The 26,203-nt window shown below is 46.9% G+C and overlaps 1 protein-coding gene across 1 annotated transcript in view; it reads right to left on the bottom strand.

Moving 5' to 3' along the window:
• Positions 1-25,923, bottom strand: part of LOC119397937 (sodium-coupled monocarboxylate transporter 2) — a 55,972-nt gene extending 30,049 nt beyond the window's left edge. Inside the window, exons 1-4 of the mRNA XM_037665241.2 lie at positions 25,724-25,923; positions 9,325-10,634; positions 6,889-6,957; positions 6,098-6,149 (exon numbers count right to left, since the gene is read on the bottom strand). Coding sequence (XP_037521169.1) covers positions 6,098-6,149; positions 6,889-6,957; positions 9,325-9,660 — 457 coding nt within the window. The 5' untranslated portion in view covers positions 9,661-10,634; positions 25,724-25,923. The remainder of the gene's footprint in view (positions 1-6,097; positions 6,150-6,888; positions 6,958-9,324; positions 10,635-25,723) is intronic.
• Positions 25,924-26,203: the final 280 nt, after the last annotated feature.

Raw genomic sequence — 26,203 nt, 5'->3', positions numbered from 1 at the left:
TAAAATGCGGCCGTCGCGGCCAGGATTTGATCCCTCGACGCGTGGGTCAGCAGTCGAACACCATAACCACTAGACCACCGTGACGGGTGACGACATCGAATGTACGGAACTCGCAAAGTATGCTTGCGTCTATTACAACGAGCTTTAAGGCTGCAATATGCACAAAGGTAGGTGTTTTGTATTCAAGCATTAGTGCTTCTGTGTATATGTGTTTGTGCGTTCAAACCTTACAGACAACTAAAATACGCTTTGTGTGTTGTGATGTTTTCCTTTTGAGATATAATTTCATCTAAAATGCTCGAGTATTGAGAATCATGCAAAATTATACTCCGAATTCAGGAGAATTTGGAATTTAGTACGTCGAATTACCGCTCAAAATTAACTCCGCAGGACACCCTCAGAATTTCAAGACAAAAAAGTTACATCATCTCCCGCTAAAGGGGACCATGAGGCCATACGAATCAGGAGCACTTGAACGATCGCGTTTCGTTGGCGTTCGTTGGGCATGCTACGGACCTCGCGTCGTGGAACGCGAAGAGGAACGCTACGCGCGTCGTGTCGTCCCTCTAGCCTGGCCGTTATTTCTCGCAGGCGAGCGGGGAACGCGGTCATCAGGCGCGCAAGGGGAGGGGGGAGCGTGGGAGATGAGAGAAAGGGGGAGTGGACGCGCATGCGCTGGCGCTCATCGGGGCGTTGCGCAGCAGAGGGCCACATCATCTCCCGCTAAAGAGGACCATGAGGCGATGCGAAGCAGCGTTTCGGCATGCCGAGCCCGCGTTTCAGATGGGGAGTGGGAGAGGAGAGAGGGAAAGGGAAGAGTGGAGATAGGAGCGTTGTGGAAAGGGGAGGGAGAGTAGAAGTGGAGAGGGGGAGAGGATAGGGGAGGAGGTGTGTGGAGAGGGCTTGCGCATGCGCTGTAAGGGTGGTTACACCATAGAGTTTTCTATAAATACACTAGAGGGAACCCTGGCGCTAGTGTCTATGGGAGCTGCAACGCATGGCGCTTCAGTCAGCATGGGAATGATGGGTAGTACACAGATTTGTCTAAAATTCGTTCCTTCGGCTCTGTTTGGCTCCGCGTCGCCTGCATCCGCTTTGTTGCAAAACAAAGTTCAGCAAAAGTCAGCAGGTCCACTTCACTACTTTAACCTTTTTAAGCTCACCAATTCAAATCTGGTCACGAAGTTCACAACGATCCATTCTTTTATCCGAAAGAAAACGAAAACACAACAATAAACAAAGCCACAACTGCGTTCGAAGCCCGCAAGCAGGAAGACTAGGCAAATCCGTGCACTACCCATCATTCCCATGGCGACTGAACGATCGCAGCGCCAGAGTTCCCTGTAGTTAATTTTAGGAAACTCTATGGGTTACGCCGCACACCACCGGTTTGAACTCCGCCGTAAGATGCTTCGCACCTAGTAAACTCCGAAAACGCAGAGCCCTACTTATGTAGCATCTCGCGTCGCCTAGCACCTGACACAGCTGCGCCTAGCGCGTGCAACACAATAACTCGGCCGGCGTGCGCTCTCTTCTTCCTCTTCTTCATCTTAAGATTGACTCTAAATAAAGACAGTTTGCTCTTGGCGAAGTATATTGGAGAAATGAGGACAGCTGCTCCATCTCAGAAGTTTCCTTCAGCACTGTGGAGGCTACACGGCCCCTTAACCAGTAAGAAGGGCGAAAATTCCTCACGATGTATTATTCCGCGCCGCGTCGTCTGCTAAGCGCCTCCCTGGCGTCTGCGCGCACGCGTTCGGCGAGTAGACGGCAGCGTCGAAAAAAAAAAAGATCATGGCAGCGCTTTGAGTTTAATAACGTCGTCGTCGTGCGCTGTGTCGCCTGTAAGTTCCAAACTGACGCTTGTATTTGCTTTAGATTTATGTCCTGACGCTTCGACAGAAATGTATTCGTGACTACATTGCGCTATTTCCATGAACCGTTATCAAATTCTTGGCACGTTAGGCTTAGCAGGCGTGGCTGAACAAACATCTTTTCTCGCCAATAAGGACAAAACCTACCTGATATTTTGTCCTCATCGTGATATGGCACAAAGCTATAGCTCATTTCACCATTTATTTATTGTGAAAGCGCTGTGGGCAATTAGCAAGCGCAAGTTCGAATCGAAGCGGGCGGTTCCGCCTGCATGGGCGCAGCCATGTTGATTTGTAATGACAGTTACCGGTAGTTACTGATGCAACAATTAAAGAAATGCTCCGTAAATGCGATGAAGAATAAACATATTACTTATTGATGTGAAGCAGCCCATACTAAGTAAGACCAAATGTGTCAACCCTGCGAATTATAAGGTAGATATATCTGGAACTATGCTTTGCTGCGCAAGCATGTGGCTTGTTTACACCCCGCGGCTTTGGCACTGCTGAACGGTAGTGGTCAGATTGAGTATAGAGTACATTTTAAATGCGAAGTACTTCTCAGCAACCCTTTGGCACGTTGAGCGTTTCTATCTATCTATCTATCTATCTATCTATCTATCTATCTATCTATCTATCTATCTATCTATCTATCTATCTATCTATCTATCTATCTATCTATCTATCTATCTATCTATCTATCTATCTATCTATCTATCTATCTATCTATCTATCTAGCCTCCTACGTCTGGACGATCTCACGATCGCCTCCTTAACTTGGTGTAGACCAAAATTGGCATGGGAGGGTAAGAGTATTTGACGAATATGACTGTCGGGTCATCACATGAATAACGTGAAAATCCTGTCGCGTACGTCGTCAAACCCTTTCCTCCATTGAGATTTACGCAATGGATGTGCAATGTAGGTGTTTTTTCAATGTGTGCCACAGAAAATTATTCTAAACACACACATAAACTAAAGAGAAAGGAGAGAAAGACACAGCGAGAAAGAAATAGACAGAGAAGAAAGAAAGAAAAAAACCAGAAAAAGAGAGAAAGAACAACATAGAAAGAGGAAGATAGAGACAGAAAGGAGTGAAAGAAGAAAACATTGAAAGATAGAGTATGAAGGAGATAGAATGAATCAGAGAGAAAAATAGATTGAAAAAAAAAACAGAGAGCAACAGATGAAAGAGAGGAAGAAAGAAAGTGAAATTTAAAGAAAAACAAGCAAGACTATCCAGCTCCACTGTTCATTGAAGCTTGGCACAACTAGCACGAAGCTGCCTCATTTTCACTTTGTAACGGATGCTCTTCGTAGTCTAATAAAGATAGTAGGCTTATCTACACGAAATTCACTACATCCTGAGGGACAGGCACCGAACCGAAATGGTCATGTCCGCAATACGGACACAGGGGTTTGTATTGTGCACACCTTGATTTTGGCGCTTTCCTTGGTCGAAAAATGGTTTTGCTCAAGAAAATGAAATTTTAACAACTAGTTGTAGCTGTGAATGTCAGGCGATATATTACAATAAAATAATACTTCTTTTAAAAAAAAGCTCTGCGGCGTATTGAGGAAATGGCAGGCTGATATAGATGTTCCTGTACCACCATATTATCTATAAATCAATATATAAATGCTGTTGACATCATAGCAATATATTAAGTGCGAAACCTCCAAACAGAAAAATTTATGAGGTCAGTTATTACAAAATTCCTTCTTAATAGGCGCCTGTCAGAAGAGAAGATTCAAATGTTTGTCCTGACACTTGGGGAAAAGCAGAGTGCATTGGCGCTGTACGAAATTACCTCAAAGAGCCTTGTGCAGCGAAATGGTGGGCGAGTTGTGAAGATCGAAAGTGCCTCTCTTTGGATTTTATTATACCCTCTACGTAGAGTCTTGGCAGGCGCGGCTCTCAAACAGAGAGGTAATGTGTCTCTTTAAAGAGTGAATTAAGTGGCAAGGTAGGACTCAACAAGAAGAGTGACAGGCGCTCTTTTTTTTCTTATAGCGCACAACGTTTAGGAATTTCTGCAAAGTACGCGCAGCTATCTCCCAATGGCAGTATGAATGCTGACTTTAGCTCCTTCATACCAGAATTAAAAATTTGCTCTTAGACACTCAAATTACTATCCTGATTCAACATTTTGATGTCTACATTTATTCCGACTCTTCGCAAGAAATGTCCATAATGTTTTTGTAAGTCTTCTATTCTTAAAACTGTAGACCGTCCATGTTAGCATAGTTTTGAATCGCAACTGCGTAGACCTCAAAAGCTTCAGCATAAACATACATATACAGAACGCGAGAGTCGTCATAGTGCTCTTTGGAACAGTCGCCAGTGATGTACTTTTCTCTTCAGATCGAGACAAATAATACATGCGCGATGGCAGGCGCTCATGAAAATATATGCCCTGTTGTCCTTCTTGTTAGAGTAGTTGCCTCCAAAACATTAACTTCTTTGTTTCTCTAAATGCCGACAAATATAGGCTTCAAACCGTTACGAGCTACGTGTACCTGTGCGTGTCTTTATGGATATTAGCACGACGTTTGCAAAAATTTACTTTCGCTTCTCCTTAAAAGACATGTACGCAGTGAGATTTTACACAAGGTATTGCAAAAAGTTCAGCATAAGCTACGAATCTTGGCCCATTGCTCTGAACAGATGGCATGAGCTACGGGTCAGAAGTGGCACTCTTGCTAATGAAGCGAAGTTGAAGAGAAGCTAGGGGCACAAATTTACACCACTGCTTGTCCTCAACATTACAAAAAAAGATTAAGGCAGCTTGGCACTAGGGTTGCCAAGCTTGAAGAAAGTGCGGAGCTGGGCTGGCTTCTTTGTTTCTCTTTACTTTTCTCTTTCTTTCTTGCTCTGCTTATTTTTTTTTTTTGTCATCTCTATGTTTTTTTTCTATGTCTTTGCTTGTCTCTACTTATTTATATTTATTTATTTCTCTCTCTATTCATTTCTTTGTTTTTCTTGTTCTTTCTATCATTTTCTTTCAAGCCCTTATCTCTCTCCCTCTCTCTACTTGCTTCCTTTTTCTTCTCTCTCTCTCCCTTTATTTAATGCTCTCTGCCTTACTTTCTTTTTCGGTCTCTTCCCTTTCTTTCTCTCTACTTCTCTCTTTCCCTTTCCTTCTATGCTACGCTCAACTCTCTCCCCTCCTCCTCCTCCCAATCCTCCTCACCCTCACTTCCCTTTTCCGCCACCTTGCTATGCTATACTACGCAAAGATATGCTGTGCTCTGCTAGCGTGCCTGGATAGCCGAGTGCTTAGGACGCTCGCCTTCGGATCATGGGCACCCGGGTTCGAATCCCGGCTCGCCAAGAAATGTCTTTGCCAAGAATTTCTGTCTCTCGTTCTCTTTCTCCCTCTCTCTGTACTTGTTCTCTCACCCGTCTGAGTTATTCCATCCCGCGCCAGGGAAGCCGGCGCACATGTTTTGGGAGCGAAGCAGAAGATGAAGAAGAGGACTGAGAGGAAGAAGAGCACGAAGATAGCGCGTGCCTGTTCCCGATGGTGATGATGATGCACAGAGCTGGTCTGGCGACCTCTCCTGCATGTTCCTATTGCAATGAGGTAGAAACAATCGAACATTTCTTGCTGGAATGCCGACGTTTTTCCTCTCAGAAAACGAACCATCTAAATTGTAATGCGGCGCCTTGGTCTGCCAGTTACTTCAACTATACTGTTGTCGTTTGGGGCTTCTGTGCTGGGGTACTCGGACGGGAAGATATGCAGTGCTGTCGAGAAATTCATATGCGAATCAAATCGTCTTATTCGACACATCAACCGCTAATAATTTTTAAATTGTCGTAATGACGTAATCATTTTGGCCATTTAGGAGGTTATGCAACACGGTCTAATCTAAAACTGGAATTCACTAAAAAAACCCTTCATTCTAATTGATACTGTAACGTCTATTAGCACGTAAAAATTTCAGACTATATGATCCGCCCGACTCTTGGCCGATCCTCCTGAGTGGGTAGGTGCCAATTATCCCAGGAGCATCATCATCATCATCATCGTCATCATCATCATCATCAGTTCTGTTTCCTCTACCCTGCGCAACGAACAGCTTTAAGAGTTCCGCTCTTAAAACCCATCTGATAGACCCCAGTTGCCAGATGGTAAATGCACAGTCGAGGAGCGTTAATATTTCCCGAACCATTTTATCACTGCATGATAAAAAAAAACCATCAACAAATGGCTTACCAGATCCCAGAGCCAGTGAAGGACCATACAGCGCAATACCCAGTAAAAATATCTGCAACGCAAACCACACAATATAGATCGTCTTTAGTGACCGTAAAATGAATTTAAAGCACATGTCAGCTTATGGGAATGCTTGCTCAATGACGGTATGGTACAGGCATTACCATGTAGGTATGGCAAAGAAGATTAAGTTTACCATATAGGAGTTTTTTTCTTTTCTCTTCTTTAAATTTTGCGAGTTTATATGTAAAGGCTAAACATTTTCCTTCTCTAAGTGAATTAGTTTCCTAAGCAAGGCACCGTCCGCTTTCATGGCCTATTCCCCGCAGTGGGTTGAGCCAAAGAACTGAGGAACCAACCAACCAATCAGGTGGCTTTTCAGAAACGTCAGGCTCTGTGCGTGGAGCTCGTTACGAAAACAGCGAAAGCAGAATTTTTAGATTATGGGGATATTACAGAGTCACTGACCAGGCGAAGGCGAATGGATACGATGAGGAAAAACAGTTAGCAGCGCAAAATCAGAGTGAGAGAAAATGCTGGATAGAGACACAACCAAGCCGGCAACCCAACTGGCTTGAAGGAAGAAATTCCGGCAACCTATAGACCTGTAATGCCCGACTGTGCTGCACGTATACATAACATCGATAGCTGTTGACGTATGAAACAAAACTAAAGCATTGGTTAGCCATGTTGAAGCTGCACATTCGTAAGAGATTGTCTGGGCGGTAAATATGCATAGGATATTGCAAAAGTAAGCATCATTCGCGGCGACATAAGGAAGTGTGTCTCACCGTGTGTGCGATGAAAATTATCGATCCCATTTTTCTGACGGCCCGTGACGAAAACCTCTTCTCCAGATACTGTAAAAAACATTGGGAATCGCATCACTATGCCTTATTACACCAAAAGTTCGCCTTTAATCAAAGTGGCTGGAATTTTTTTAACACGGAAGTGGTTTATGCCGGGGTCCACCACGGCTCCACTGACGTATTTCCGTCACGGATATGACGTTGTAAAATATAAAGACTAACAGTGGGCAAAGAAAAAAGCCAGAAGAAAAAGTTCCGTCACCGGGAATCGAACCTACGACCCCTCGCTCTGCAGCGCGATACGACGGCCATGGACGGCACGTTCCTCGCAATGCTAACGGCGAGCTATTTATATACACCATTTGCCAGTGGCTGTACTCAGAGATCTGTGTTACAGCGTGTTTTTGTTATCACTAGCGAGATGGCGCGAAGGGCTCGCAGAGCGTATAAGAAGAGCGCGCTTGAAAGGTCGTCGCTGTTGCGTCGAGCGCCCGCGTCTACAGGGCGTGGTCGCTTGTGCGTGTGCTTATCTCGTGATTGCGGTGGTTTGTACGTCTCGCGTTGAGAGCACGAAGATCACTTGGCTCACTGCAGCGGCCGCTTTTGCGAAAGGAGCGCGGTGCTCACGCAGAATTAAGTTACAAATGTGACAGTTCGCTCTCATCCTGTGTATGTTCGTTCCGTGTGCCGTTTCTGCTTGAGCAGCGCGTTGCTAGTTTCGAGCTGCTTGCCGTTCTTCGCGTGACATTACAATTTGTTGCTGTAGCATTCATTCCTTCGCCCTTGGGGCGAAAGAATGCACAACAAACGCTCAACTGCGTCTGTGAAGACACGTTTCACTTTCGTGTTATACCGATTCCTATGACAGAGGGATCAGCCATGTTTTTTTTTCTTATTTGCGTTCTATTGTATGGAATGAAAAATGTCACTCGCTGTTGTTGCAAGCAGGAAACATAGCAGAGACTTCGTAAAAGAGCATTTTCTGGGAAACTGTCATTTCACAATATTGTGATCGCCCTAATTTCATGTTGCATATACAACCCTAGCATCGTCACACATGGAAGGTAATCTTAAATCATTTCAATCATAATAAAAATGTGATGTGCAAGATTGCAAGACCCATTGCATTAAACAGCAAAAGTGCCTATATTCACTGAAGCACATCCACAATCAGGAGTGTAGATATAAAAGTGTCTATAATAGTTTCGAAAGGTGGCGGGGTGTTGGTGGAGAGTGGGCATACCATCGTCGAAATATTGAAAACAACAACTGGACCAAGAAATGATTTCTACGCATTTAATATAGAAGATATAAGTATTTGGGGCAGTGATTAAATTATTTTTTTCGCCATATACCTTGCTATATGATATCGGAATATGTTTATTATAAAGATTGGATGGAGCCGACATTGCCTTCCACCAAGTTTAACATCTACAGGTTTTCCCGCTGAATTTAATCCAACCGCCAGACAATTTGGCTAGCGCTTGGATTAAATTGAGCGGGAAAAATTGTATATCTACGGGAAATTAGAGTAAATGATCCCGTTCCTTAACAAATGCCCGCGGTGATACACCTATCTCACTGTTAGGATTGACAAAAAAGTCAATCCTAACAGTGTTTGAACAAAAGAGCCGCCTCTCACTTCTCATTTCCTCAGGTTTACGCTGAGCGCCCAAGAATTCTTGAACATTTCTTTGTGCGGTACCTTTCCCACAAATTACGTACAGTTGCATTACATAACGACGCCATAAAAAGAGGAAGAAGAAAACAACGCAGAAAATTGACGAAGAGGGGTACGAAGAAAACACGCAGAAAGTGACACTTTCAACAAAAAGACATTGTTGTAAACGTAGAGTGCTTTGCGAGTATTCCTTGTACCTCTCCTCATCTTCATCAATTTTCTGCTATCGTTTTCTATATGATGAATAACTAAATGAATGTGCTTCTAGACGGAAGACGAAGTGAAAGGGATTCTGCACATAGAGTTTCCTACAATTACCTAGAGGGAACTCTGGCTCTGCGATCGTTCAGCCACCATGAGAATGGTGGGTAGTACACGGATTTGCCTAATTTTACGGCTTTGAACTCACTTGTGGCTTTGTTTGTTGCTGTGTTTTGGCGTTCGTTTCGGATAAAAGAATGCACCGTTATGAATTCGTGACCAGATTTGAACGTGGTGATCCTAAAAATGCTAACGTGGTGGAGTGGAACTGCTGACTTTTGCTGAACTTCGTCTTGCGACAAAGTGGATGCAGGTGACGCGGAGCCAAACGGAGCCGAAAGAACGAAGTTTAGACAAATCCGTGTGCTACTCATCATTCCCATGCTGGCTGAAGCGCCCTGCGTTGCAGCTCCCATAGACACTAGCACCAGGGTTCCCTCTAGTGTATCTTTAGAAAACTCTATGGTTCTGCATACCTCGTTGATGCTGGTGACGTCCATCTTGTAGAACATGGGCATGAAGATGAACGCAGCCATCAGGATCGCCAAAGTTGACCCTATTGCGCCAGTCCACATCAACGAACCACGCACGAACACCTCCGAAGGCATGCCGAGCACCGAAGCGCTCGAGACGAAACTCGCCATCATTGACAGGGACACCGGCACCCAACTGAGTTCTCTGTTGGCTGTCAGGAACTGTCTGTTGTTCTTTCGACGGTTGCGCCAGGCGAACAGCACGCCGATTCCAGCCGACAGTACCAGTAGTGAAATCAACACCACGTAGTCCAAAGCGACAAATGTGTGTGCTGGCATTTTGCTGCTTTCTATCGTTCTTTCTTGTTTTCTCACTGTTCCGCTAGTGCCCTATAGCTGTCCCAAATAACCAGCTATCCTTTATTGCTCTAAAAACTTATCTCCTTCAATTATCGAATTCAGTCTCGTGTAACTTGTTGTTCACCAACGACGAAGCACTTGTGAGATGGTCCGCTTTAGTCTGCACTTCCGACTTTCAAGACACAGGTTTCAAATAGTGCGATCGTTCTTTCAATTCCTCATCTTATCGATATCACATCACATAGGCTACGAGCGATTGTTTTATAGGTCCCTCCTTTGCAGCTCAACCCCGTCTGTTCTATTCACTATAACCCATGCGCCATCGCTTTCACGTGCGTTAGCCTCTATCTAAACGATGTCTTCTCAAGAATATCAGTTCTACTCTAGTACAACAGTAACAAATGTCGGTCTCTTTGACCTGTATTTCGCTTTTATCTTGTCAAAACATCTCTTAGGTGGCCTCGAAGAAAATATTTATTGGTGTTGACCAGTTTTCCTACGTCTTCAAACTTCCAGCGTTATGACCATGTAAAGGTAAATCAATCTTTGTGTTTGACTTCTTCGCCGTGATCGCGAAAGTCACTGATGTCCCCGTTTTGTGTTTTTGCTTTCTTACTTTTCTTTCACGTTCTTTCAAAAAAAAATGTTTCCTTCAAATGTTAACGCGGTCGGCTTTTGGGAGGAAAAATCATACCGAAAAAAAGAAACACCTATTCTGACTTTAAGGTCTCATAAGCTAACCCCAGTACATTGGTCTCTGCGCTGCTTAACACAAAGTTGAAGAGCCCCTCGGTGCTTCTCTAGCACTGCCTTCAAAGTCGATTGATGGCAGTCATCGCAGATGCACGTCTCCGATCCGGTTTTTCGAGGTCCGAAGGTTGTCGTCCCTCAGGAAGTGCGTTAACCGGTTCTCTAACTTGAACTTTGACTCGTAACTTGAACTTTCGGGTAAACTGGGAAAGTGAGAAATCAGACAAAGACCAATAAAAACACTCAAAATGGTAGTGTCGCTTCTTTTTTAGGTTTATGCAGTTGATAGCGACGTGAACAACGCGGGAAGCATACAAGGACGAGTGACCGACGAGGACTAGCGCTGACTTCCAACTGAAATTTATTAACACAAACATGGAAAAAGGAGAACAAGGTGGCACACGTGATGGCTCATTCAATTGCGCATGACGGCAGACATGGAAAGGGAACCGCGAGACACAAAAAAGTAATATTGCAAAGACCACATGAAACCGCGAAAAGACGTTAAGAAAAGCGACCGGAGTATGTCTAGGTTATCTGACCGGATGAACTTAGGTAATCTATTGCTTAGTCAGTAATAGCGATTGAAGGTTTGCTGATGCATTTGCATTTAGCGATAGCTGCAGCTTCGATGATGATGCGCGTGCTGTCCTGACGATGCCTAGCTAAGATCTGTGTGTTATCAAATGCTGGAGCACACCCGCATTGTGAACAGTGAATTGCAAGAAAACCTCATGTCCATCTGCGTACTTTTTGGTTATTCTCCTGCAAGCGCTCTTACTTACTCCTTCAATCGCTCTTGTGTGTCATCGTTTAAGAGTTGCGCGTGGCTCTGCCGAAGTGGTGCTGGGTTAGAATGCCCGTTTATCACTCAAAAGGCCGGGGTTCGAATCGCAGCTGTACATGGCGGGTTTTATTCTTAGTGTCACCTTTTATAGATTATTGGTTTTCGTTTGTTTCTTAAAACTAGCTTCAGTTACTACGTGTTGCTTCAAAAAGTAACGCAGAATGTGAAGTAAAATGCAAAAAATTTGACAGTGAACGTAGATATTTGCAGGGCCACCGCTCGGGATTCAACAAAAACATAAAGTATGGCCTCCGAGATTTTCGCAAATACAACACTCGAAACGTGGTTTCACATTTTACGTTACTTTTTGTAGCAACACGTAGCAACAGACGTTAGTTTAAAGAACTAAAGGAAAACCAATAGAGCTATAAAAGGTGACACTAAGAATAAAAAAGTCACAGTTTCGCCGCAAGGGCGAAGCAATGAATGCGATAGCAAGAAACTAATGCTATACGAAGTGAGGCTCGCCAATGGATACTCTCAGTTTGAACAGCGCTCCTGTTGCAAAGGCGGCCGAAGCAGCGAACGAAACTAGCGTGCTTCAAGTGCACGGTGTAAGAATATACTCAGGTGATGACACTCTTCCCCCAACGCATGGGAAACCGCAATCCACGCGCGTCCAGATAATGTTCGGGTTCTTATCAGATGATTTGCAGTTTCATCGGCGCCGTCTTGGAGGGCGCTACGAAAAGCGGGGCAGTCGTCTCCATAGCAACGCGCATGCTGCTGATAACGTGCATTTTTTTGTGCCATTTTGTTGGATAATGTGCATCCGCCAAGCGGCGTCGAGGGGCGAAATCGAGAGAGCAACAGGAGAGGGCACGGCGAGCGCGGCGCACTCCGCCTCAAGCCACTAGATGGCGCACCGTTCAACGGACCGACGACCGAACATTTTCTGGCCGCTGTTACGACTGGAGTAGGGCCCCTCGGGTGCGCGGCGTAGGATCCGAGGTCGTTGCATCCCACCGCTGCCACCACTGTTATGAATGGGGTAGGGCCCCTCGGGTGCACAGCGCAGGATACGAGGTCGTGGCATCCCGCCGCTGCCACCACTGTTAGGAATGAGGTTGCGTGGCCCATCGCTATCGTGCTCGGAGTAGTCAGTAATGGCAAGGTGAAGAAGGAAAAGATTTTATGTACACTATTTACATAATTTTGCTACCAGGCAACACGACTGCCAGCCCGACCACGTCGGCTGGTTCGACTCCGTTCGAGTCGTTCTCCTTCTCCGCTCTCCCTTGTTCCTCTTCTCCCGTTCCACGGACCGGCACGGCCTTAAATCGTCTAGCCGTCCATTGTCCTGCCGACTGTCCGCCGGTCGCAGGTGTTGGCCTCCTATCCAAGTTCTCCAAATTGCGGCGCGCTGCCAGGAGTATCAATTGCGACGAGCTGCCAGAAGCCGGTCGCAGGTGTTGACGGCCTTCTAACCTGTTGAGCGTCCGCCGGTCGCAGGTGTTGACCTTTCTCCGAACTGGGATGCGCCGGCATGAGCAACACGCAGGTGTTGACGGTCTTCTAACCTGTTGAGCGCCCGCCGGTCGCAGGTGTTGACGGCCTTCTAACCTGTTGAGCGTCCGCCGGTCGCAGGTGTTGACCTTTCTCCGAACCGGGATGCGCCGGCATGAGCAACACGCAGGTGTTGACCGAAGTCCAGGTGCTGATTCCTCTCCTGGTTGCCCGAAAGCAGATGCCCAGGCACAACAGCACCCCCGCCGCCAAACAATGCATCAGGAGGACGAGCTGCTCCACGTAGCTCGGCTGAATTGATGCGGCCGGACACCAGGCTCATCCACGGCTCGAGGCGAAGCTCCCAAGATCACCGCTCTCGTGACATTCCACACGAACATTCGGCTGGCACGGACTCGATGCTCCTGTGGATAAGACGAACTCGACAGGGCAACCATTATCAAACTACGCCCAACGCTGCAAGTGCCCTCCGCACTCCCTCGAATTGCCAGACATGAATGAAACAAATCTTACTGACAACTAACGTTCCCGCTTTAAATAAAACGAGGAGAAGTGCGTATCGTATGGCGACGAGTTCAACCACAGACCTCAATTTCAGGTGTTAAAGAAACAACTCCGAGGTAATACAAGAATTGTAATTGTACTAAAGCTGCTCAGGCATGGAAGGTAAACAACCAAGGAAGCCACCGGAAGCTCAAAGGCTTCGCTAAATTCTCACTAAACGCTCTCAGCGTAAGCGTAACACAATAAGAACACAACATGGTTCTACTAACTATGAACTGAAATTGAAAATAAAGCTTACACCGTTCACAAAAACAATGTGAACTACCTTTCGCCCCAAATGCTCATGCTAACTAGTACAAAAACAAAACTAAAACTCAACCTACAGTTACCTCCGTTGAAACAATTTTTCAGCTACAACGCTAGAAGATTACCCTCCAAAATATACACTACATAGGTAAAAATTACTGCCTCTACAGTAAACACAAACAAGTAACATTCGGTTACGCTCGACAAACACCACTCTTTCACAATTAGTGGTCGTACAAATCTTTACTCACGGCTAACGTGTATTATTTTACGCCGACAACTCACTCCCATGCGGGTTACCGCTTCCGCATGTTATTCTTAATATTGCGCCACTAAAGCTAGACATGTTCCCGTGAGCACTCTGTCACGCTGCACCCACATCAGGAACTGAATTCGCAAACGAAATCCGTAATTGCACGTACCAGTGCCACTGCGAGCTTCTACTCCGCGGATGTACCACTAACCTAGCTCTACTCTTGCGGTCACAATTTTTACAAACAACCGAGCGACTCGCTATAACCTTTCCTCATTCGCTCCTACACAGAACGCACGCCAAAAGAACAAAAAACAAACAAAAATAATTTTTGCGTGGCTCTACCAAACTCGCACAAAGCCTAGGCTTGCTTACCCGTCCCGCAAGCTCCCAGCTTAACGCCTAAGGTTCCGCTAACCACTCGTGGGACACCTTGACTTACTAGGCAGCTCCCGAACGGCGCACACAAAGCCCTGCGCCGGCCCTTCGTGTAACTGCGCACGTGTCATACGCCAACCGCTTGCGGGCTCCCGCCGGTGACGGAAACAGCAGGCCTCAAACGCCAACGCTAACTCAGCGCACGCCCACCCGAAAACTGCCCAATGTTTCCTTGCGTCCACGCATGACACGCAACGGAAACGCCACAAACTCTTTTCGTAGTCAGCTGACGTAACCCTATTCAAGGCGCTCATCTCTTAAAGCCCTTGACTCGCTCTGATACGTGTCACTAACCATCTGATAGCTAACCGCACAACGCATATCGGCTAACAAACAAAACCACAGAGCGCTAAAGAAAACAAAGTTCAATAACAGTTAACTAAGCTATCAACACTCGCGGAAATAACAAGGAATACTAATTACTAACTAAAATCAACAGTCAAAATTCCTTCCAACAAATCTCGAGTCGATATTCCAGGAAAAGCCAACAGCTGTCCTCAACAACTTTCAGGCGCACTCGCGGTGGTCGCGCCCAGAAGGCTTTTCTCGTCAAGCGGGGTGTACGATACGCATGAAAGTTAATCACCCCCTCGTCGAGCCTCACTACTTTCCCTGTAGCGGACTTTTCTTTGTCGCCTCCTGCCACCTCGCGAAGGTCACCGACCTCGCGGTGTCGCACCTGTTTCAACGTCCTCGAAAGGAACAACGGGGAGTTCTTTTACCCACTGACCCTTTCCGCGAATCATGCGCTTCTCTTTTCTTTTTCTTTCGGCGGTACGGGTGCATGCGGTAGAAACCTGTCCCTGACGGCAATCGCACTGTCTTGCAATTTCGCGCCGACTTTTGAACTTCTTTCTCAACCGCGTCGCGACCTTTGTCGCATTTCTATCTTCGGACGCTTTCTCCCTTTCGCACGCTTCTTGGTGCAGACTTTGGAGCATTCCGTCCGCCTCCGATGCTCATCAGCATTAACATGCTCCTCAGCTGTCTCGCGCTTACTGTCTTGATGATTTGCGCATCAATTCATCCTCTGACAGATTCCGCGTACAATGCGCGGCGCACTTCTTTTCTTTCTGGCCTCTCGGACGCATGCGATACAGACCTGTCAGAGATGACAACGGCACTTTTCTCGCCTTTTTGTTGCGACGTTTGAAGCCTTTCTTCAAACGCATCGCGATCTCTGCCGCGTTTTTGTCCTTCGGACGCTTTCTCCGCTTTGCACTCTTCTTGGTGCCGCCTTTGGAGCCTTTAGTCCGCCTCTGACACTCATCGACATCGTTAAACGCTCGCCAGCTTCTTCGCGCGCACTGTCTTGATTGCCTAGCAATTCATCCTCTCGCTCAGGTCGCTAGACTGGCGGACAGCTCAACTTTCTCTAGACCAATGCCGCTACTTACATCTTTACAAGGCCGCTCGCGTACAAATGAGCTATTCGTAACAGCATTGTCTCCTCCACTCAGTTCCTCTGTTAGCCCTTGTGGCCCTTGGTCTCTCAGAGTGGGATCTCTTTCATTTTCGGCAATCCGAACGGCAGGACTTACGTCTAGGAGCTCTCCTGTGCACTCTGCTCCGCGATTTACTCGAGAACCCTCCGAACTACCCACTCCTTCCTTAGCTGGCGCGCCTTCCTGCTATCGTCTGTAGTGCTGTAAGGTTTACCTTTTGGTGGAACGCTTTTCCACCGACCCTTCACACCCTGACGTGGCCGCGACTCTCTTTCCTTGGAACGGGTCAGGGTCTCTGCTATGCCTCACCTGCACTAGCCTTTCTTCGGCTGTAAGCGGCACCGCCGCTACATCGCATCCTTTGTGCTCTACATCTACAGATGTCAGGCTTCTTTTTCTGCTGTGCCTCATGCTCTAATGCCTGCTTCTTCCTCCTATGTTCTTCCTGCCGGCGCTTACTTTCTATATCCTTATCAACTTCGGTAAGCTGCTGCCAACTGTCTGACGTGGGGGTTAAAACTGACCCTTCCTCACGTTCTAGGCATTCCTCTATCTGGCCTTTCCATTCGGCCGAACCTACACTACCACAGTGGCTGAACACGTATTCTTACCTCAGTTACTACCTGCAGGCCGTCTGACACTAAGGCTAAAACTGAGCCTTTCCCACGTCCGAGGCACTCTGCGTGCCTGTTGGCCATCTTTCCTCTTCCCCCATGCGTGCCCTCGTCCGATGTCCTAGCTTTGCGCGCGTGACTCAAACGCTGTCTGAATGCTTTGCTGACAAGCGACATTTGCGCAACAGCGCTCTTTGACCTTGTCATACGTTACAGCGTCCTTCCTATTGAGTCTAGCTATAACATCGGCGGCCTCGCACGGAAGAAGAGTTAGCAACTCTTGCGGCCAACTTTCGAGGGGAAATCCGGCCTTCTCGCACGTTCGCTCAAATTAACAAGAAACAATGCGATGTCCTGGCCAACCTGAACGGCTTGCAAAAGGTCTTCCATCCTTACGGACTCCCTTACTATGGGAACCTGTCTTGCGGCGGATATACGAAGTTCCAGCTCTCTTAGGTTCAACTCATGTTGCCTCTCGGCAGCTTTCTTCTCTCTTTCTTTTATCTGTTTCTCTCTGTTCTCTTGATCTATTTCCTCTTTTCTAGCTCGAATATCCTCATGAGCTTCCTGGGCCTCCTCGACAGTTACCTTCTCTGCCTCCATAATCGGAAGGATCTGCCGTTTCCGTTTAGCAGAGCCGACCGAAATGCCCAACTCCTTGCAATTTCAAGGAGGTCCTGCACACTGAACTTGTCCATACTGACACTCACTCCGCCTCGTTTACCCTCGACTTAAACTAAGCGGTCAGACCATCCAATTCTTGGCTGACCAAACAAAGTTACAAGTCTACAAAAACCTGCTAACAATGACTTAGGCTAGCTAGGTCTGGCAATAAGAGGTAAACTTCAGGCACTCACCACACCAGGGTAGCTGACGCTGGCCGATCCCACCGAGCTGCCATCCACTGTTACGACTGGAGTAGGGCCCCTCGGGTGCGCGGCGTAGGATCCGAGGTCGTTGCATCCCACCGCTGCCACCACTGTTATGAATGGGTAGGATCCGAGGTCGTGCATCCCACCGCTGCCACCACTGTTAGGAAGAGGTTGCGTGGACCATCGCTATCGTGCTCGGAGTAGTCAGTAATGGCAAGGTGAGAGGGAAAAGATTTATGTACCACTATTTACATAATTTTGACCAGGCAACACGACTGCAGCCGGACCACGTCGGCTGGTTCGACTCCGTTCGAGTCGTTCTCCTTCCCGCTCTCCCTTGTTCCTCTTCTCCCGTTCCACGGACCGGCACGGCCTTGAAATCGTCTGCCGTCCATTGTCCTGCCGCTGTCCGCCGGTCGAGGTGTTGGCCTCTATCCAAGTTCTCCAAATTGCGGCGCGGCCAGGAGTATCAATTGCGACGAGCTGCCAGAAGCCGGTCGCAGGTGTTGACGGCCTTTCAACCGTTGAGCGTCGCCGGTCGCAGGTGTTGACTTTCTCCGAACTGGGATGCGCCGGCATGAGCAACCACGCAGGTGTTGCGGTCTTCTAACCTGTTGAGCGCCCGCCGGTCGAGGGTTGACGGCCTTCTAACTGTTGAGCGTCCGACGGTCGCAGGTGTTGACCTTTCTCCGAACGGGATGCGCCGGCATGAGCAACACGCAGGTGTTGACCGAAGTCCAGGTGGCTATTCCTCTCCTGGTTGCCCGAAAGCAGATGCCCAGGCACAAACCGCTTAGGCGCGCGCAGTGTCAACACCTGAATATTTTTGACCGTGTCAAGTCGAGCTGTGACACTTGATAGTTCGCGCTCATCGTCTGTTGTTCGTTTAGCGGCGTCCCTTGCTCGAGGGAACTTTCGTTACGCTCGTAACATGAGCGCGGACACGCGGGTGAAACCTTGAAACAACCCCTCACCACAGAAAACCGCGCGAGCAGGACAGCGGAAGGGCAAGGTTCTCCTGCGCAAATATAAGAAGAAGCGAGCGAGCTCGCCACGACTTTATACACCATTTTCGGACACGCTCAAGCGCCGCCATTTGACTGATAACGTTGCAGTTGTGTGTCTGTATCAAAGAAAACAAACAGTGCTACGGTGAACTCGCATGCACGAAAACGCTTGGGCCGGTACATTCAACGTTTCATGCACATAATCATTTCATATTACGACATAGAAACAGGTAGCACAAACGCTTACAGTCCAAGATGGCGGGCCCATGAATCGAAAATAAAAATCGTGTATATGCGCCGTCGGCTCCTACGCCATCTCGCTGGTAATGAAGAAAACGCTTATAAGCGCCGGCCGTCTCTGAGTCAGTCCAGCGGTAAAGGGTGGTGATATAACGCTCCCGTTAGATACGCGGAGGATCTGCGTTTCGTGGCGTAGAGGATAGCGCACTCGCTGCGGGAAAGAGGTCCCTGGTTCGATTCCGCGCTTCGGAAGCATTTTCGAATTATTTTCTTTGGGGCTGTTATATATATACATACTTCTACATATACGGTGCATGACGGCGACGGCAAAATTCAGCCGAGACTGTAGATGGTGGTGTGTATTGCTATCGCAATAAAACCCACCATCTACAGCTGCGATTCGAAAGCCGGTCCTTTTGAGTGGGTAGCACGCATTCTACCCGTGCACCACTTTGGTGGAGCCGCGCCAAACTCTCAAACGAAGACACATTTCAGACTACCGATCGCAGCGCCACAAGCGAATTGACCCTGTTTGGGCTTCACTTTCTGTACATTGGTGCTGCGGCCGTTCCGAGCACTCCCCTGTTCTAGTACATTCTACTAACAGCCTTTGTGGGTGAAACCCACTACGTCAAAACAAAGCAATAAACACGCTGGCAGTAATATCGCAAGTAATATTAACGATGGTACTACCAATTGCAATATCGGTAGTTTGTTTACACTATCGAATAGTTTCAAGAAAGCTATCAGTGCAATCGATAGTCTAATTACCGATAGTTCTGTATCACCACTAGCCTGGAGACAATGGTAAAAATAAATATGTGCGTTCGTTCATAGTAGCGCATATTTTGCTGTAAAAAATAATTAAAGTGCTTTTTTCAATGCCCCTTCGTATTTGAGCGACATGTCTTAATAAATTCAAAGCACTTTAAGAATGAAAAAATTCAATAAATTTCCGCTTCTTTTGGGCTTTTCTTGTGATAATTATTTGCTTGTTAGCTTGATAGCATCTGGCAACTCTGCTAATGAGCAATGAGCAAACGTGCACTCCTCTTACGCAGGATTGTGCAGGATACTCTCCATTGTTTACGGTCTGTTCATTATTGCTTGGTTATCTTTAATGCCCTTTTAGTGAGATTTTTTTCTTGGAAAATTGCATCCAGCCAGAACTTTTTTCGAGGGATTATTCATTGGAATCTTAATAGCATAGGGTCCTGTTGATAAATAATATGGATCCATGATGCACGAGATAATGCGATTGCCCTGTCAAAGAAAATTCCACTGCATCTTTAAAGCCACTGCGCTACAAGGAATGTATACGACATTGCCTACCTGGTGCCCGCTTTCTTTGGCTGGTGTATTTGACAACGGATCACCGCGAAACGGTACTTCGGCTTAGCTGGCAGTTCAAGCATCGTAGCATAGCGTTCAAGCGTTAACCTGTTTTGTAGAATGAGTAGCGATATATAAATGATACTTCAATACAATACATTTTGCACACACTTAGTAACATAGGACGCAGAACTAGACGTCTCGTTTTTTCTGGCTTGTCCTTTGGTTTTTCCGCGGATGCCGCTCTTCGTAACGTGGTGACACATTCAGTACGTGTTTACAGTGATAGGGAAACACTTCCACTCGTTACATTGCGAACGCGGTGTGCGACGGGAAGCGAATGTGGCTGTAATACATGCCAATAAATTGCGCGTGATTCGGTCGCGTTCCACCCCTGACAGAAACAAAGAATTGTATGACGTGCTGAGCCGAGCAGTTTACGAGTGTTCAGTGGGATCTGTTTTCCCATACAGCTTCACGCTCCGCTGCTGCAGCTGTTATTAGGCAGCTTCGAGTGGCATAGGCGGATAAACACCGGCCTTTACTCAGAGTCTACGAAGCCGTGTTGCGGAGTCGCCGCTCGGGAATTGGAATGACTCCGGAATCATTGCACATTTTCGCGACCCCGGAATGGAATGGGGACAACGCTTGGAGGAATGGAATTGGAATGGAATTGAGCGCCTTTTGCACGGAATGGAATGGAATTACGTCTTTTTCCGAAAATAGAGCACGTTTTCGTCTAAGCACTGTTTTTCAAGCATCAAACATCAGTAAGTCAGAGCCTCGAATTAACAATAAAGCATCATTTTTAAAATGGCTTGGCTGATTAGAGGCACGGTACATTGATAAGCAACGCGCCTGCTACAATTCTGTCCTTATATAGATCTGTGTTGCTCCGAAGTTTTTCTCTATTCTTCGCGTAACCGCTGCTCTATGCGGTTGGTATCCGTCGTGCGGAACTACGGCGGCGGCATACTCTCCCCCCCCCCTTTACGCCTTGTCATTTTTTCCCTCAGCGGCGCCTCAGCTGCCTGCCAGCTCACAACCCTTCACTTCTTTTATTGCTTCTGTCGCCGTCGGCGACTTGGATGCATATTCGAACAAGCGTTTCTCTAAGTTGTGATGCGTACTGACGCTGGCGCGATGCTTGTATTCACTGGAAGCTTTCGTATACCAGCTTGAGCGCCGTCTCACCTCATACTACACCCCCGCCCCTCAAGCCTTTTGCAATACCGTCCCCCCTGTCTAGTCACATTGGCACCTTGCCCGAAACTCTGTAGACGAAGGTCTGTAGGTCAGCGCAGCACACAGTCGTACACGATGAACTGTGTGCCCTCCCCCTCCGTACAGAGAGAGACAATGAATTTTTGAAAGCATTCGTTCGGGAAGCCAGCCGAATCAGGAGAGCCCACGTAACGACGGCCATGTACTTTTGCAGTTCTTAATGCATCTGATGACAAGCTTTATTAGGCGTTCATTGTTAACTCGATGAAACTACCAAGATGCCTTTCCTACGTTGAGCAATTTCAGGAATGGAGTAGAACTGCCCGGCCATTCCCGGAGTGGGAATGGGCTCAGTTTTTCATTCCGAGGAATTGAAAGGAATGGAGTTGCGGCAAGTTCTAATTCCCCGGAATGGAATTGGAATGGAATGGAGTCGCCCATTCCGCAACACTGCTACGAAGTTCGCGGAAATAGAGTTAACAGCTGACGCAACGCCGCCATTTCGTAAAGTCGGGCACCATCGTGCTGCGGCACATGCGGTGCAGCTGCGATTCCGGTGGTTGGTTGTGCCATCATGCTTGAACGATGCCATGCAGCTGGAATAGCACCACTCAAAAGAGGCACGTGATAGATACGGTATAGCTAAAGGAATGCGTATAGTGGTCCAGGGAGTATTGGCAAGCGTTTAGTTGTGCTGCTGGACGGGCCCGTCGGTTTCGAAATTACTGGCTCCTTTTACCAGCGCGAAATCAACCAGGCGCCAAGAGCACGCTCATGCGCACTAAACGCTCATCTCCAGCTAAAAATTACTACACGACAGGACGCTCGCGCACGAGTCGTAAAACTTCAAAATGGTGGTTATGCGGGCTTGTTGGGGCGTACACACAGCATTTTTTAGGCAGCGCATAAACGGGACACAGTAATGAAGCACATACATACATTTTCTCTTGCTTGCCACCTGTATTTCATGCCATCGCTGTCTATGTACTTCGCGTTCGCCCAATCAAACATCTGTTCGATGTCGGCGCCAGTATAGTGTGCTCGTTCCCTGTCCCCCGTTCCTGCACCGACCAAAAAAAAAAGTATGAGTCGTAAAACGTACGTGCAGCGTACTGTTCGCGCACATATACCACACACCTTCCAAGTTGAGAAAAAAGAAATTTCGTGTTATGCGTATAGCGTATCTTCCAGATACCGTATCCGGAAGAATTAGAAATATATTGAAGATTGCGAACTACAAGTACGACAGTTACGTCAATCCTTAAAAACGCTGTGTTGGGCCACTTGGTGCATAGCTTCGTGAAACGACTAGGCGCAAGGTTACAAAATAGAAGAAAGAAGGGGCACAGAACGTACGCCAACTTACCAAGGACGTAGGCAGAAAATTTTTTCGGAGTAGGGGGAGGGGGATGGCGGCACCTTTTTGATCTGTAGTGTGGGCCGGGCAGGCAAATGTGGTGGAGTGTCATTTTGGGCTCTGTCTGACATGGCAAAAAAAAAAAATTCGGTGGGGGGGGGGGGGGGGTACGGGCCCTGTGTGCTACCGCCTGGCTACGCCACTGCAAATAACAACACACTGTTGTAAGTTTTGAGTTGGCGTTCTTTGTGTCCCCCTTTTTTCTTCTTATTTGTAACCTTGCACCTCGTCGTTTCACGAAACATAAGGCAATCCTCATTCCAGTTCGCTTATTCTAATCAAAAATGAGTGAGGTAAATTCAGGAGCACTGAATGTGTTCAGTGAAGACCGCAATCTTTGTATGTGTGATGCGCTTTAGAGGCAATTTCCTGCCAGTGCTAGAGTTTGGTATATGATTGAAAATTAATTATTTACACTGCCCAGAGCTCACGCCGTACAAGACTTACGACATTCGCGAAATAACTTCTAGTTTACTATGTTTAGGTAATTATTGTTATTGAATAACTTTAGCGCGCACGTTACTATTCCATAACTTAACACAATCAGCGCAGACAACACGTCTATTTAGAAAAAAATCAAGAAGGTTGTTCTCGGTGCGAACTGTCTGCCAATATACAGTCAGCAAATAAACCCCGGCATTTGCATCGCTGCCCCTGTTACGCAGTTCTTTAGAAAAAAATGCCCGGAACGCACACCGAGGTCCCTTAAAATTGAAGAACGCTTTGTAAAATCCAAAGTGTGTTCCGCGAAAGCCTGTCGCTATTGGAACGCGTGTTGGAAAGAGCAACGCGCAACTCTTGCGCGTTGATGGACGGACGCCGCCGCTGGACGCTGCCGCCGTGTTGCGCAACAGTTGCGCAACGCGCGTTGGCGCTGGCGGCCAGAATGTCCAACGAGACGGAATGTACAACGAGACTGAATGTCCAATAGTGGACATTTAGTCTCGTTGGACATTCCGTCTCGTTGGACATTCGAACACGCGTTTCCGTCTCGGTTGGACATTCAGTCTCGTTGGACATTCCGTCCCGGTCACAAATTTCGCTTTTCCGTTTTCGTTCCACACATCCCAATATTTGCTGTGAAAATTTTTCGAATGTGCCCTAACATTTGCGACGTGCGTGAAAATTAGTTTCGTCGTGATAGGACGTGGCGCTGACTGCGTTTTACGCACGGCGCGTATCCTGTACAAATGGCAGGGATATATATATTATATTATATATATATATATATATATATATATATATATATATATATAGAGAGAGAGAGAGAGAGAGAATGCGCGAAGACACGAGGGAATAAAATAAGGACACAAGAGGCAAAAAGAAGTATTTAAAAATAAGAAAATAAATATTTAAAGGGACCGACAACTGATTTTCCTCGGCCCAGTTTTTTACGGCGCGACAGCGCCGAAAAACACGTAGTTATTATTTAAGCAGTATTTTTCGATCTGAAATGCTCCAAACACGCATGGAGGCTTGCTCCAACAACGCTGAGAATTGATAGCGATGCCGCTAGCCCTTGTGAAAGCTGTCGTTGTTCTCCTTTCGCAGGAGTTACTGTAACTACGCTTTACCACCTTTATTTTGAGCTTTCCAACCATTTTTGAAAATAGCAAGCTGTTACAATGAGATGTGTGGCTTTATACACCTTCCCGGTATTTGTACAGCGTTGTGTGCGCCTGCGCCCAAGGTTGCCTGCGCCTGTGTCATGGATGGCTTGTCCCGGCATCGTTACTCTCTCGATACACGAGCCAAGCCAAGAAATCGAAAACGTAACTGTGCATATGCACGGCCGCACCGAGTAGCAGCGCGCGTCATTTCTAAGACGAAGTGTAGGTAGCAAAACTATGTCGCTCCAAAATCTTTGCGACCTGGAAACTGCGCGCACGGTTGCATGAGCACGCTGAAAAGTTGCTCAAGACGCGCTGACGAGCATGGGATCATTACGTCACGCGAAGGCAGCGCCACTTTAATGCATACTACTAACGCAGGCCTATATGAACATTATTATGGAGTAATACCTTTTAATATAAAGAAACGAACAATGTTTTAATACTAACAAAAAAATCGTCAACCGCGTACAGCAATCAACGGTCACATGGCTGTCTTCATCGGATCATTCACATTTTTGCCGCCAGAGGCGCCACAGGTCATTTTTCGCGACTTTCAATTAAGAAATAAAAATATAAATTCATCTCTCACGAAAAAAACAGGGTTGGTTTGAGTCAGTGCAACGGACAATCTTTACATCAGTGGAGTCAACTCATTTCATATGTACGGGGGAAAGGCCACAGCTGGCACCATGCCAGGGCACGGACGGACACGGTCGGACACCGCGAGTATGAGACATTAAGGGCTTTCGCCTTAATATCCGTCACCTTATTGCTATTTGTTTGGTAACAATACGGAAATGCGGGTACACACATGTCGTTTATTCTAAAACCTTATGTAAGAGAAAAGGAACACCAGTTAGACCAAGGACCGATAGCCCATGGTTAGTAAGAGCGACGGAATCCATATTAAGACATAGGAAACGCCGCCGAGGGTGGCTGAAGGTTAACTGGGGCAATCAAATTAACAAATTTGCTGGCGTGAAATGAGATCAGCTTGCTCAGGTTCAGGCAAAATGGAGATCATTGGAAAAGGCCTTCGTATAGCATAGAGACACAAAACAAGCTGTCGATGACGATGATGATGATGGCATGGAATAAAAGTGATCAAAAGCTAGAACAATCGCTTAGCTTAACGGAAACTGTCACGGCGCTGCGGCGTTGGAACAAATCTGTGCTAAAAGCCTTGAACCTCATAAGTCTCTTGAACCTTATAAATCTCAAGGCGCTCTCAAATTGACCGTTTCTTGAACGGGTACCCGCTTTATGTGCGCAATATCAACACGGAGTTTTAGGGCCGTCTTTAAAATTTATTTGTGAATCTCAGTTCGTTTAAACGCTTCCTGGCGATTGTGGCGCAATTTGGAGGTTATACCGTTAGCGTGTAGAAATGTTAGTCTTTATACAGTTAACAACGGCCTCACAGAAGCACCTTGTGTATCTACAAACGGCGTCCTGCACACTGCACAGGTGGTACAGGGGTTGCGGTGCTCGGCTGCTGACCCGAAGATCGCGGGTTGGATCTAGGTTGTGGCAATCCCATTTCGACGGCGACGAATTACTAGGGGCCCGCGTATAGTGCGATCTCGGCGCACGGTTAGGAACACCAGATAGTCGAAATTTCCGCAACCCTCCGCTACAGCGTGCTTCGTATATAATCGAAGTAAAACTCGGGATATCACATAATAACTGCTGACAATGTGGCGGTCTACTTACCTTCCTAAAGAGAGTCGTGCCGCGACGACTCCAGCTGCAAAATTCTTCGTCTGACTGTGTGTCGCACGGGCCTTTGATATGCGAACAGCTGCCCCAAAAGCGCTCGCTCACTACGCATGCGGTGAACACAACGTTACCCCAGATAAATGAAGTGTTTTACGGCAGTCAGCGGCACTCCTGACTCACCTGACTTCCTTGTCACGTGTAGTTCCTGTCTTGCGAAACAGAGAGGCCGCGTTTTCTGTGCGCCGAGCGAGATCAGTTTCGTTGTCGCCCTTAAAACTCGATGATCAATTGCTCGAATTTTGTGCAACTTTCGCGATTTCTAAAAAAAATAGGTATGACATAAATTCCCACGCACTGCTACTTCCTAATATAAACGACTGCCCACAAGTCAACAATGAAATAGTTAATTATTGAGTTATTTCTTATTAGTCTCGTGAATGTGATTTTAGCTGCCGATAAGGACTTCCGCCTCGA

Source organism: Rhipicephalus sanguineus, chromosome 6 (assembly GCF_013339695.2).
Source record: "Rhipicephalus sanguineus isolate Rsan-2018 chromosome 6, BIME_Rsan_1.4, whole genome shotgun sequence".
NCBI classification, from domain to species: domain Eukaryota; kingdom Metazoa; phylum Arthropoda; class Arachnida; order Ixodida; family Ixodidae; genus Rhipicephalus; species Rhipicephalus sanguineus.
This window is presented reverse-complemented; position numbering and strand designations above follow the sequence as displayed.